At 34.8% G+C, this 13,972-nt stretch overlaps 1 protein-coding gene across 3 annotated transcripts in view; it reads right to left on the reverse strand.

Annotated features, from left to right (window-relative positions):
• ASCC1 (activating signal cointegrator 1 complex subunit 1) overlaps nucleotides 1–13,972 on the reverse strand; it is a 91,004-nt gene that overhangs the window by 50,243 nt on the left and 26,789 nt on the right. For all 3 annotated transcript variants that reach the window (XM_088792053.1, XM_088792052.1, XM_088792051.1), the window contains exons 6-7: nucleotides 6,705–6,841; nucleotides 223–342 (exon numbers count right to left, since the gene is read on the reverse strand). In XM_088792053.1, the coding sequence (XP_088648179.1) occupies nucleotides 223–342; nucleotides 6,705–6,841 (257 nt within the window). The remainder of the gene's footprint in view (nucleotides 1–222; nucleotides 343–6,704; nucleotides 6,842–13,972) is intronic.

The following is a 13,972-nucleotide window of genomic DNA, read 5'->3' on the forward strand; positions in this document are numbered from 1 at the left end:
AAGAAACTCAATAATTATCAGACTAAAAGTCTAATACTTTTTCCTACAACAGACTCCTGTTTCAAGGTATCAGCTTGCTATTTAAAAAAAAAAAAAAAAAAGAATTGAAACACTCTTTACAAATACTAAGATCGCAAAGAAAAGGAATCAAAACTAGTTGAATTTCCAGGGATGCTTTTAGGCACCTCCTGAGTGAAACAAAGAAGTATTTCAGAAACATACCTGTTGGAGCCATCTTTCATATGGACTTTGGCATAAAGAACGTCCACCATGCCCGGGTCATCGTTCATGTATTCTATCCCTTTCATCTCTACTTCCAGGGGTTTGCCTCCAGTAATGTCGCTGCAAAGGAAAAAACATTAGAATTTTATAATCATTTAAGCTAAGAAGGCTATTATATTTTGAAATATGGTTACTATACATAGTCAAACTTTACAAAAATGAAGTTGTTGGGTTTTTTAACTAACGTTATCTAATTTCAAAATGAATACATGTCTAATGCACACAAACTAGAAACACTAGTATTCACAAAGCCTTACTAGCACTAAGAGAAAGCCAAGCAATGACAGTTCTGATTGACAAAGACACTGTGTTGCCCATCTCTGAGGATTTATGTCATTATTTCTACAACTTGCAAACAGTATTTCACTCATGTTACAATGGTGAAGGTGTAAGCTGATATTACATTCTTAAGAGCAATTTGGCAATATTTATTAAAAGCCTTCAAAAAGAGAAACGCTTTGCCCAGACAATTAAATTTCTAGGAGCTAACTCTAAAGAAATAATTATGAATTCAGCTATATATCTGACGATAGCTGATAAAGGAAAGTTCTTTACAGAAGAATTCCAACTGCTAACTGCAGAATTAATGAAAGAATTAGAATATCACCATTTTGCAACCCCTGATGAAAAATAGATCTAGGCAAGATCACCAATGGCTGCTAAAACTAAGGGAAAAGACTGGAGAAAATACAAAGAGATCCCTAGAAAGGAGCGCTCTATAAACAATGGATCAGGCTAACCACTGCTAATCCCACTGGTCAAGCTTATCATGCACACGAAAAGGAAACAGCCAAATAGCATGTGCCTCCTGATATGATGCGATACAGTTTTGACTGAGGAATCATTTGCAGTAGCAAAAGATTAACAACAGACTAAATGTCCAATAACATAGGACTGATGGAATAATCAACATACTATGAGCAATAAATATGCCACTCAAGGCTAAGGAAGCTTTCCAGGTACTGATATGCAATGATTATCTTTTTAGGTTTAAAAAACAGGTATACAACAATGTGCATGCTATACTATTATTTATGCAAAAGATGGGGATAAGAAAAAATACACAATATATATAAAATACATATATATATGTATATATGTATGTGTGTGTGTGTATATATATGTATATGTATACACACACACATACACACACACATACCTACAAGGGTGCCAAAAAAGTGTATACACATTTTAAGAAAGGACAAACTGTATTAAAATTGTAATAATATATACTGATAACAAAAGATGAATACAAGTCATGTGTACACATTTTTTTGGCACACTGGGTATTTGCTTGAACGTACATAAAATCTCTGAAGGATACAAAAACACTTCTAACATCTGTTACATTTAGAAAGGAAAGCAGAGTGCTTGGTGGGATAGCAGTGGGAAGGAAACTTCATTGCATATCTTTTTGGACTTTTAAAATTTTGAACCTTGTAAATGTGTTATCCATTAAAAAGCTAAAATTAAAAAATATATATGCGAAAGAAGCCAAATAAAAGTGTATATACTGAATGTTTCAATACACATGACATTAAATAACAAGCAAAATTAATCTGTGATAATAAGAATGAGAACAGTAGATACTTGCCAGGTAAGTGAATTCCATGGCAAAGTCGTGAAGAAACTTTACAAGGTGATGGCAAGTTTCACGTCCTGATTTGGGTGCAGTGACATGTGTGTATACATCTGTTAAAACTCATCAACTACACTTAACATCTGTGCATTTTAAATTATACCTCAAAAATTACATATTCATATGAAAAATGTGGCAGTATACACTCCAAAGTATTAACGGTAATTTAGGTGGTAAGATTACAAGTGATATTTTTGTTTTAGCTGCAATTTTTGGCTTTTCTAAAACTAACATGTATTATTTTTATGTTAAGTAAAACCCACTATCCTGCTTCCTTCCCAGACACCTTAAATAGACTTGTACTTCAACCAGAAAAGGGTTTGTTGTGCCAGGCTGAAAGCCAGCTAATAATAGGTCACCACACAGAGCCTTCTCCAAGCCCCGTGAGGGGGTGACCTTATATCCATCTTGTCCACTCCTGTATCCCCAGCACTCGGCACAGTGCCTTATATAAAATGGGTACTTCATAAACCTCTGGTAAACATTGATTGGATGTTCTACTATAAAGGGAGAAACTGTTCTGGACAATTCTGAGAAGAATCTGGACACACGCCTGTATCCTTACTGAGTAAAATGTGGTACTGGCTCAAAGACAAAAGAATGCTAGGATCCACCAAAAGACAATTCCAAAAAAGCAAAACAAAAAAGTTCTCTTAATATTGAACTAAGGCCATAAAAGACTCTCTGTAGCCTAGGAACCCTAATGGAAAGCATTCTCTTAAAACTTCAAGGCTGTGCTATTACACAAGACCAGAATTTTTCTCAGTAAGAAACTAAATAACTGAACTATTTTAGATAGATATCTGATAGAGAAAAAGTATAACCTTGATCATAAGTATCCCTGTAACCACCTCTAATAAGTGGGATATTCTAAAAACACAAGCCAAGCTCTGAACTATTGTCTGAGACCTGTAGCTTCAATCAACAATACAGTGTATCTCCATTCCAAGTACGTAATAGCCAAAGAATTCAATATGAAAGACTGCCATTCAATCCTATCAAAGTGCCATCAACAAAACTTATTTGAAAAAAAAACAAAAAACAATTTAATACTAACCGTACTTTCCTCTACATTTTTCATTTCTAACCCTGCATATAGTTCACCAGAAAGCACTACAGTATTAGTTTAGTGTCCCACTAAAATGTTTTTACTGAGTTAAGATTTAATGTTATATCCTCAATTTCTAGAGGTCAATACAAGAAAGAGCCACGTGAACAATGTTTTTGTATCTTCTGCAAAACACCTGGCGAAGACACTGCTTGTCATCATTCTGGGTTATTTATGTTAAGATTTACATGACAAGTTTTTCTTGGATTGAGAACCAGAAAAAACTTCTCATCTAAAAAATTGCTATGTTCCTTTTTATCAGATCAGAACTATAATAATAGCTGTGTTTCTTCTTTGCATTTAGTTCAGGTATACTGGTGATCGAAAACAGCACTAAATTTTAATGTTCAAGTACAATATTGCCTTGGTTTTCAGGTAGAATTTTCTCCCCATTACATCTTTATGATTTCTGAGCTCTCTGACTTTAACACTTCTTTTGTATATACGTCCTCACTATAAAATACCTCAAATCCCTGAAATTAGCTAGGTTACCAAGAACAAAAAAATGAAATGGGATCCACAGCCTTCCTTATGAGCAGAAACAGAAATTCTTTCAACCTATTATTAGGATTTATCAAGAGGGAGATTAAAGAGCAAAAGAGAAACCCAATGTACTGGTTTGCTGGATAAATGCTTTTTGTCTTGGTGACTAAACTATTCCACCTGGGATGCCAGTGATATATTTTACAACTGAGTGACATCTGAGGCAATAATGAGGAACTAACATTTGTCCATGGGTATTTTTCCTCTTCTTCGACCCTCCTTCTTGTCCCTTTTTAACTTCTTATTTGCTTTTCCCTCAGGCTTACTGGGAACACTTAGGTACAAGTAGAGTGATACTAGAGCTATGGAAGTGCTGCATACTTGTCAGGCTATACACTCAGAGCCACTGCACTGTTTGTGTTCTACATCTTACAAAGAAAAGTCACCAGGGACACAGTCAGAGCTTCAGCGTTTACTAAACACTGTGAATAATTCATTCACAATCCAGACAGCTACATGAGCCTTTGGACTAAGAACTGAAATCAAAGTGCTATTTCTCGTCAGGTAATAAACATCCTTAAACTCAAAAAACACCCCCAAATTTAAAACACATATTCAACTACCCATTTCTTTAAAATATCTATATAGCACCACAGTTTTAATTATATTCCAAGATAGCCACATTTAATATTTTAATTTAAAAAGCCATCAAATTAAACTATAGCACATTATATACTAGTCTATTCATTTTCAATGTTTTCATTTTTTAAGTTTTAATTTGGGATCGTTACATCAAAAAAGGTTCAGGTTAGAGACACCATTGTTTACTGAAGTATATCAAGATCAAAGAGCAAAAATAAAGAAATAAGTTAGATACATTTTATTCACCAGAGCTGTAATATAAGTCTTTTTTTTTTAAGGAGACATTGCTTCCTTTTTGGGAAACAAGGCACTGCTTAACCAATCCAAACTGCCAATTCTGATTTTCATCCTCCTTCTCAGAAATAAATTAATTTTGTCTATTATATATTTTTTAAACAAGTGTGTGTAGCAGAGAGGAAGGTGGAAGAAGAGGGTTAGGGAGGCTTATTTTACTTGCTGGTTTCAAATCTTCCCAGCTTTTTGAAAAGAGCATATTCAAAAAAATTTTTGCCTGCACTGCAGATTTTTGGCAGGGTAACTTTGTCCTATTTCAAAAGCTTTGCTGAATTTGAAAAACTACAATTACTGTTTTCATCCTGTCATGTCAAAAATTCTTAGGAACTATTAAGGCTGCTCTTCACTGCCAAAGCACATCAACCAGGATGCTGAAAGGGCTCCGATTCGGCATTTAGTCACAAAAGGCACCAAGAGACATAAAAGAGAGGAACTTAGCTAAATCCTCACATAGCTCAAGGTAAACCTTCAGTGATTAAAAACCTGTGACCTAATTTTCATCAAGTAAGAAAAATAAAAATAAAATACTTCTCTAAACAAATATTTTATCTACCTTTGAATCATTCTTAGGATTATCCCAATGGTAGCCAAGGAAACGCAGCTGCTTTCAGTTTCATTTAGCAAAAAGTGATCTGGTACTAAATTGAAGTACTGATTCTTAAACCAGGTAAAATTGCTCTGCTTTGTAAGGTAAAGCATCAGGTTTTCTTTTATGCAAGGAAAATTGTAAATATCTAATTACAAACACCAAATTATTTTGAATGTCAGGTAAGATCGAGAGAAAACAGCTGCATCCATAACTGAACCAACAACACAAAGAAGTATTCTTTGTTGTTTGAAATTCAGAAAGAATAGGCAGACTGCAAACCCAATCAGCTTATGATTTTGCTCAAGAAAAATATGTTTAAAACAATTAATGGAAAAGGAGAACTGGCCCACAAATAAGTCGTGTATGACACAGTTTCATATACAACATAACTAGAGAAAAAAAATTTAATCCTTTTACCGTGTTTTTTACCAATGAACCCAGTAACCCATTTCTACAAGGCCATGTTACAACAGTATAGGACATGAATATTAAAATTTAATTTTTTAAAAAACCATTCAAATGAGTCAATTTTCAAATTTCTCTTGTTCTTCATGAATCCTAAATAAAAGGAATAAAAGGAAAGGGGGGAAGAAATGATTCTTTGAAATATAGCTATTAGGTCAGATGTATGTGGAAATTTAAATTTTACAGTAAAAATAATAAAAACTTTGCCCCCAGGACAGCAATGTTTTCCCTGAGCCAAAACAGATTGCTTGGATAGTTTTTGGTACCCTCACAATGACTCACACAAAATTTCCTGTATTAAAAAAAGAAAATTAAAGCCTGAATTTCTGAAATACAATGAAGACTTTCCCAGGCGATCATGTTATAATGTTTGAGTTACTGTGGTAGGCAAAACAATGGCTCTCCAAAGATGCCCACATCCTACTCTCTGGAATTTGTAAATATGCTACCTCACATGGCAGACTTTTGCAGATACAATTAAATTTAAGGAGTGTGAGATGAGGAGATTATCCTTGATTACCTGGTTGGACTCCATCAAATCACAGGAGTCCTTAAAAACAGAGAACCTTTCCCACTGTGGGCAGAGAGAAACATGACAACAGAAGAAGGGTCAGAGAGATGTGACATTGCTAGCCTAGTGCTGAAGATGGAGGAAAGGGACCACTAGCCTCTAACAGTGAGTGGCCTCTAGAAGCTGGACTTTAAAGGCAAGGAAATAGATTCCTCCCTAGAGCTTCCAGAAAGGAACACAACTCTGCCAATACCTTAATTTTAGCCCAGTAAAACCCATATTAGAATTCTGTCCCACAGAACTATGATAATAAATTTGTATTGTTTTAAGCCACCAAGTTTGTAGTGATGTGTTACAGCAGCACAGAAAAACCAATACAGTAGCCTATATTCTTCCACAGATAATGAAGAGAATTTTCTTTTGGAGAAAATAATGTGATGTCCTGTTAAAGAACGGAATTTGCCTACTGAACTAGTATAATTTAAGGTAGAAGCTTTCCATAAAAATTTGTAAATATATGCTTTAAATCCATTTTAAACCTTTCAGACAATGATCCAATGTTAAGTGCTACAAATGGGTGAGTCAACAAAACCTGTTCCCATGTCACCCAGCTTCCTAGTCCAAAACAAGTCTGATGTACCAAAAAGAAGCCCGTATGAGTGTTCACCCTTCCCCATTCTGGATTACTCACTCAATGAATTCCTCTTTACACTGCTGCAACATCTCACATGTCTGCTGAATCTCTTGCTCACTCAAAAGCACCAACATCCCAATTGTCAGGTGAAGTTTTTTGGGATTCTGGAAAATAGTGTTATCAACTCCATGATCCTGTTATCAATGGGAGAAAAAAAAGAAACTCAGGCCATATAAAAGTGAATGGTAGGAATAGAATTGAGAGTCCAGAAATAAGCCCACACATTTATGACCAATTGACTTTCAACCAGGGTGCCAAGAAAATTTAATGAAGAAAAAGAGTCGCTTCAACAAATGATGCTGAGACAATTGAATATCCATATGCAAAAAAGTGAAGCTAGATCCTCATACTATATACAGAAATTATATCAAAATGAATCAATGACCTAAACATAAAAGCTAAAACCATAAAACTCTTAGAAGGAAAATAGGGGTAAATCTTCATGACCTTAGGCTTGGCAATGAATTCTTAGATATGATACCAATAGTAAGTTCAACAAAAGAAAAAAAACAAATTAAGCTTCATCAAAATTAAAAACTTCTGTGTATCACAGGACACTATCAAGAAAGTAAAAAGAGGGCGGCTGGATGGCTCAGTTGGTTAGAGCGCGAGCTCTTAACAACAAGGTTGTCAGTTCAATTCCCGCATGGGATGGTGGGCTGCAACCCCTGAAACTAAGATTGAAAACGGCGAATGGACTTGGAGCTGAGCTGTACCCTCCACAATTAGACTGAAGGACAACGACTTGACTTGAAGCTGATGGGTCCTGAAAAAACACACTGTTCCCTAATATTCCCCAATAAAGAAAGCAAAAAGATAACCTATAGAATAGGAGAATATCTGTAAATCACGTATCTGATAACAGTCTAGTATCTATGATATATAAAGAACATTTACAACTCAACAACTAAAAGACAAAGAACCCAATTTAAAAAATAGATAATGGACTTGAGTAGACATTTCTCCAAAGATATACTAATAGCCAACAAGTACATGAAGAAATGTTTTACTTCAGTAGTCAGTTAGAGGAATGCAAATCAAAACCATGAGGTACCATTTCACACTCATTAGGCTGGCTATAATAAAAAATTTGGAAAATAACACGTGCTGGCAAGGATGTGCTTAATGGGTACAGGATTTCCTTTTGGGGTGATGAAAATACTTTGAAATGGTATAGAGCTGGGAGTTGCAACATTGTAAATGCACTAAATGCTACTGAATCACTCACTTTAAAATGGTTACTTTTTTATGTAAATTTCTCAATAAAAAATTATTTTAAGAAAAGGAACTGGTAGCCTAATAGAATGGCAAGTCTGGGAAAAACAGAATGCCATCTAAATGTAGGTTCTAAAAATATCTTTTGCCCTTTATCAGCTTTGTTAGTTCCAGAGCAATTGTGCCTCTTCTGGGCTTCCCCCCAAAATAATATATTCTTTATAATGTAAACAACATGGTTTCTATCTTTGCAGTATTTTTAGGTAAAATACTCTATGTAAAGAACAAATTCTCCCAAGCAAAGAGATGAGTGAAAAATGCATTTGGAGAGCTATCCACACATTGAATTGCCACATTAAATATGATCATCCTTTTCTGGCATCATTGTTCCTTGCATTTGAAAACTTTTGTCTCTGAGGAGCAAAAAAGGTAAATATACTCATAAATATACTCATATCCCCTTCCTTTTTAAATTGAAATGAAACTCATTTCACATACAATTAACCTTTTTAAAGTGCACAATTTAATGGTATTTAAGCACTGTATAACCACCAGCTCTCTTTATTTTCAAAACTTTTTCATCGCCTCATAAAAACACTCCAAAACTATTAAATAATCACCCCCGATTCCCTATCCCCTATCCCCTGATAACCTCTAACTTGCTTTCTGTTTCTTTGGATTTTCCTATTTGGATATAGCATATCAAAGGGATCATACTATATATGACCTTTTCTGTCTGGCTTCTTTCACTTAGCATGTTTTCAAAGTTCACCCAAGTTGTAGCATGTATGTATTGGTACTCCACTCCTGTTTATGGCTGAATAATATGCATATTCCATCATATGTATACAACACAATTTGTTTATCCATTCATCTCTTGAGGGGCATTTGGGTTCTTTCCACCTTTTGGCTCTTAAATATAATGCTGCAATAAACATTCATGTACAAGTTTCTGTTTTGACATATGTTTTCAATTCCTTTGGGCATATACCTAAGTGTGGAATTGGTGACTCATGTAGTAATTCTATGTTTAACTTTTTGAGCAACCACTAAATTGTTTTCCACAGCAGCTGAATGAACCATTTTACATTCCCAGCAGCAATGTACAAGGGTTCCTATTTCTCTACGTCTTTGCCAACACTTATTACTTTCCTTTTTTTAATTATAGCCATGCTCGTGGGTGCAAAGTGGTGTCTCACAGAGGTTTTGAATTGCATTTCCCTGTTGACCTATGATGTTGAATATGTTTTTATGTCCTTGTTGGACATTTGTACATCTCCTTTGATGAAATATATGTTCAAATCTTTTGCCTATTTTCTGCCTTTTTATTGAGCTGTAAGAATTTCGTATATATTCTGACACTAGTCCCATATCAGATTGTGAATCCCTTTTGAAGGTAAATAGGTCTCAAATTTCATTATACTCATTCTGCAAATGAAAACAAGAAAAAAAGTTGAGAATCTTATCTAACAGGAGCAAAACAGGAATTCTATTTTGAATTCTAATTTCTTATTCCATAATCTGATCTCTGGACTAATAAACCACTCCCAAGGCAGAGACATGTACTTATCAAATGCAGATAGTTTACATCCTATTCTTGTTTTGCCTAAGACCGCCTAATTTTTGTCTTGGAAAAAGGAGTTAATCGATTACTCATTTTTCTGTTAATGGAGGTTGAGCTATTTTTACACCTGATGAAAAGTTTTGTGTTCTATACATCAACCCAAACTGCCTCATTTAATGAAAGCGATTTTAAGGAACAATCAGCTTTAAATGTGTCAAGGAAGGCTAAGTGCAACGCTTATCACCCTAGCTGCTCCAACCTGCAGTAGAATCTGTCAGTTTAGGAAGGCATGGAAAGTGTTAAAAAGTTCCCCTCCCAAAGATTCTAATATGTACAATTCCATCTCAAGCTATGATTGAGAACTGCTCCCTCAGTAATAAGAGCTAATATGTTTCCAGCCTTTACTCTGTTCCAGGCATTTCCTATGTACTTATATAGGCAAACGCCCTAGAGGGAAGTAGTGGTATCCACATTTTACAGATGATGAAACTGAGGCACACAGAAATAATGCCACTTTCCCAAAGTAACACGGCTAGGAAGGGATGAAGCCAAAATTCAAACCCAGGCAGCCAGGCCCCCACGCCTGCGTTCTGATCGCTGTTACTTCACCTCTCTAGTACCAGCTGCCCAGCTGAGGATGGAGCAATGTGACCATCACCCAGAGGCCAGTCCTTATGCATTTCAACAAGCTCACACAATAAACGAGTCTGATCACTAAACTAGTCCTGAGAATAAAGCAAATCTCATAATTCTGTGAAAAAGAAAAGTGGTTTTAATATTTGTCTTTCTAAGATATGATACCAAAAGCATGATTTTAAAAAAAAGGATGAATTGAACTTGATCAAAATTAAAAACCTGTACTTCAAAAGACTCCATTAAGAAAATGAAAAGACAAGCCAAAGAGAAAAACATGTAGGAAAAACATTTAGCAAGTCATGCATCTGATAAATATAAATATATAAAAAGTTCTTAAAACTCAATAATAAAGAGATATGCAATCCAATTTTAAAATGAGCAAAGGATTTGAATGGACATTTCACCAACGAAGATATACTAATGGCTAACAAACATGTGAAAAGATGCTCAACATTATTAATCATTAAGGAAATGCAAATCAAAACCAAAATGAGATACCACTTCACACTCACAAGAATGATGACTGTCATAAAACAGATAGAATAACAAGTGTAGGTGAGAATATGCACAAACTGAACTGCTCATACGTTGCTGGGAAGAATGTAAAACACTTTAGCCACTTTGGAAAACAGTTTGGCAGTTTCCTCAAAAAGTTAAACATGAATTTATAATACTACCCAGCCATTTCACTCCTAAGATTCTACTCAAGAAAAATGAAACATATGTGAACCTATGTTTTCACATAAAGACTTTCTTTCACATAAAGATTTGCAATTGAATTTCACAGCAGTAAGAGCCAAAAAATAAAAACAATCCAAATGTCCATTAATTGTTTGAAATAGATAAACAAGACATGGTAGAGCCATACAATGAAATACTATTGGGCAATACAAAGTAATAAACTACTAATACATGCAACAGTATCGATAAATCTCAAAACATTAGCTAAGTAAAAGAAGCCAGATGCAAAAGATAACATATTATATGATTCCATTTATGCAAAATGGCCAGAGAAGGCAAATGTATAGAGACTGAAAGATTAATGGGGTCAGGGGTGGGACTGCAAACAGGCAGAATCCCGGGATCTTTTTGGATTAATGGAGATGTTCTAAAACTGTACTGTGGTAAAGGTTGCCCAACTCTGTAAATTTACTAAAAATGATTGAATTGTACCTTTAAGATGGGTGCATTTTTTTGGTATGCAAACTATACCTCAATAAAGCTATTAAACATAAATGTGTGTATGCCTTTTCCTTTTAAGAGCATCCTAGCAAACTTGGAGCAACTTTTTACCTGTAACTCAACCTGACGACAATTATTCATGGAATAGTTTAAGAGTGGTCGTCTCCTATTTGATCTTACCTATTTGATGACTTCCCAAAGGTGTTTCAAGCTATAACGTTAAAAACACCGTTTACACACAGAAATCTTTGTAGATGATAAAGGTGGTATCTCAAATCACTAAGGAAAATCTGTTTTTTCTTAAGAAATTATGTTGGGGCAATTGGACAACCACTTTGAACAAGAATAAAATTATATCCATTCCTTGCACCATGTACAAGAATAAACTCCAAATCAAAGACAAAAATGTAAAAATGAAACTACAAAAAGAAGAAAACATGGATGAATTCCTTCTTAATCTGAATGTAGAAAAAGGCTTTTAAACTAAGACTAGAAATCCAGATGCAATAAGAAAAAAGACTAATACTTATAAACAGAAAGCACTTACATGGGAAAAAACATAAGCAAAGTCAAAAGACAAACAATATACTAAAAGAAAATACTTGCAACATATACCACAGATAAAGGGATATTTCCAATATATAAAGGACTTTTAAAAATCAGAGAAAAAATGACTAAAAATGCTATTATTAAACAATATGCAAGAGACATAAACAGACATTTCACAGAAATGAAGATATAAAAATGACCAAAACATATGGAAAGATGTACAATTTCACTCATGAAAAAGGCAAATTAAAACTGCACTGAATGCCCATCAAACGAGCAAAAATTCAAAAGCTAGACAATACACTCCATTGGAGAGGCTGGGGGGAAACAGGTACTTCACACATTGCTAGTTGAAATATACAATGGTACAAGCCCTGTGGAGGAAAATCTGGCAATATTTAACAAAACAAAAGGTACATAAGTATTCAGCCTTTCACCTAGTGTTATGGACTGAATTCTGTCCCCCCACCCCCACCCAAAATCATGATGAAGCCCTAACTCCCAATGTGACAATATTTGAAAATGGGACCTTTAAGAATGCAATTAAGGTTAAATGAGATCATATTAAGGGTGGGGCCCTAATCCAATAGTATCTTTATAAAAAGAGGAAGAGATACCAGGAGCACGCGCACATTGAGAAAAGGCCACGTGAGGACACAGCAAGAAGGCAGTAGTTTGGAAGCAAGGAAGAAAGGTTTCAAAAGAAACTAACTCTGCCAGCACCATGATCTTAGACTTCCAGCCTCCAGAACTGTGAAAAAATAAATCTCTGTTGTATAAGCAACTCAGTCTGTAGTATTCTGTTATAGCAGCCCAAGCAGTCTAATGCAACGAGGAATCCTACTTCTGGGAATTTATCTTGAAGACACACATATTTTCAACAATATAAAATACAGGCGCATTACTGGAAAATATCTAAATGTCCAAGTATAGAAGACTGGTTGAAAACCACGTATAAACACATGTGTAAACTGATACAGAGTCATTTTCAGGACATAATGGTAAATGAAAAAAGCACAGTGCAGAAGAGCAGATAGTTTGCTACCATTTGTGTAAGAAAGAAGTGAAAATAAGAAAACATATATATACCTATGTACTTGTTCTACAAAAAGAAACAAACATAAGACAAATAAACCAAAGAGCAATGAAGGGACAGAGTGGGACTCAAGAATGTGTGACACTTCTGAATATACCCTTTTGTATAGCTTTGACTTTGGAAACATGTTGATGCTCCACATATTCAAAATAAAATTAAATCGACAGGATGGGATGGTGGAAAAAGCTAAATGTTGAAAGCAAACTAAAAATAAACCTAACTGCATTTAAAATGAATAACAAAAACCAGACTTAGAGGGAGTTTAAAAAGGAAATACTAATCCAAATAATTTATAAACACAATATTTAACTTTATATCTTAGTTTTATTTATTTTTTATTTTTTTATTTTTTTGGAGTAGGGACTGCAAACAAATCCTGAATTCTTTTTATTAGGTTTATTTTTTATAGCTGTCTGGGCAAAACAAATCAAAATGATTTTAGACGTATTATAGGATTGAGTGAATGAGTAAGTGCTGATGCTGGAAGTCAGGATTCTTACTGTGGAAAGAGGGACATAAAAATATGGAGTGAAAGAAGGCAAGAAAGAATCCTGTGGGGATGGACTGCTATCAGAGCTATTTTTGTCAACTCTCAATTTCTAAAATACATACAGTCAGCCCTCTGTATCCGCAGGTGTCAACCAAGTGCAGACTGAAAATATTTGGGAAAAATATCTCAGACGGTTCAAAAAGCAAAACTAAATTTGTCACACTCAAAGCACTAGGCTGAATCCATGCAAATGAAGTGACGTGTAGACAGACATACCCTGTTGTAGCCTGTACGCAAACATAGGTTATATGCAAATACTAAGCCATTTTACATAAGAGACTTAAGCATCCTCAGATTTTGGTATCAGTAGGGGGTCCAGGAACAAATGTCCTGCGGATAGCCAGGGATGACTGTATATGCACAAATACGTACATAGGTACATGTATATATATGTATATATACATGCATATATTTTCTGGGTCTGTCCACAGAAAAGGGCCTAGAAGCAGATACCCTGAGCACACCTAGCACCA

This window comes from Rhinolophus sinicus, chromosome 15 (genome assembly GCF_057876585.1).
Source record: "Rhinolophus sinicus isolate RSI-liver-muscle chromosome 15, RSI-T2T, whole genome shotgun sequence".
Lineage (NCBI taxonomy): Eukaryota > Metazoa > Chordata > Mammalia > Chiroptera > Rhinolophidae > Rhinolophus > Rhinolophus sinicus.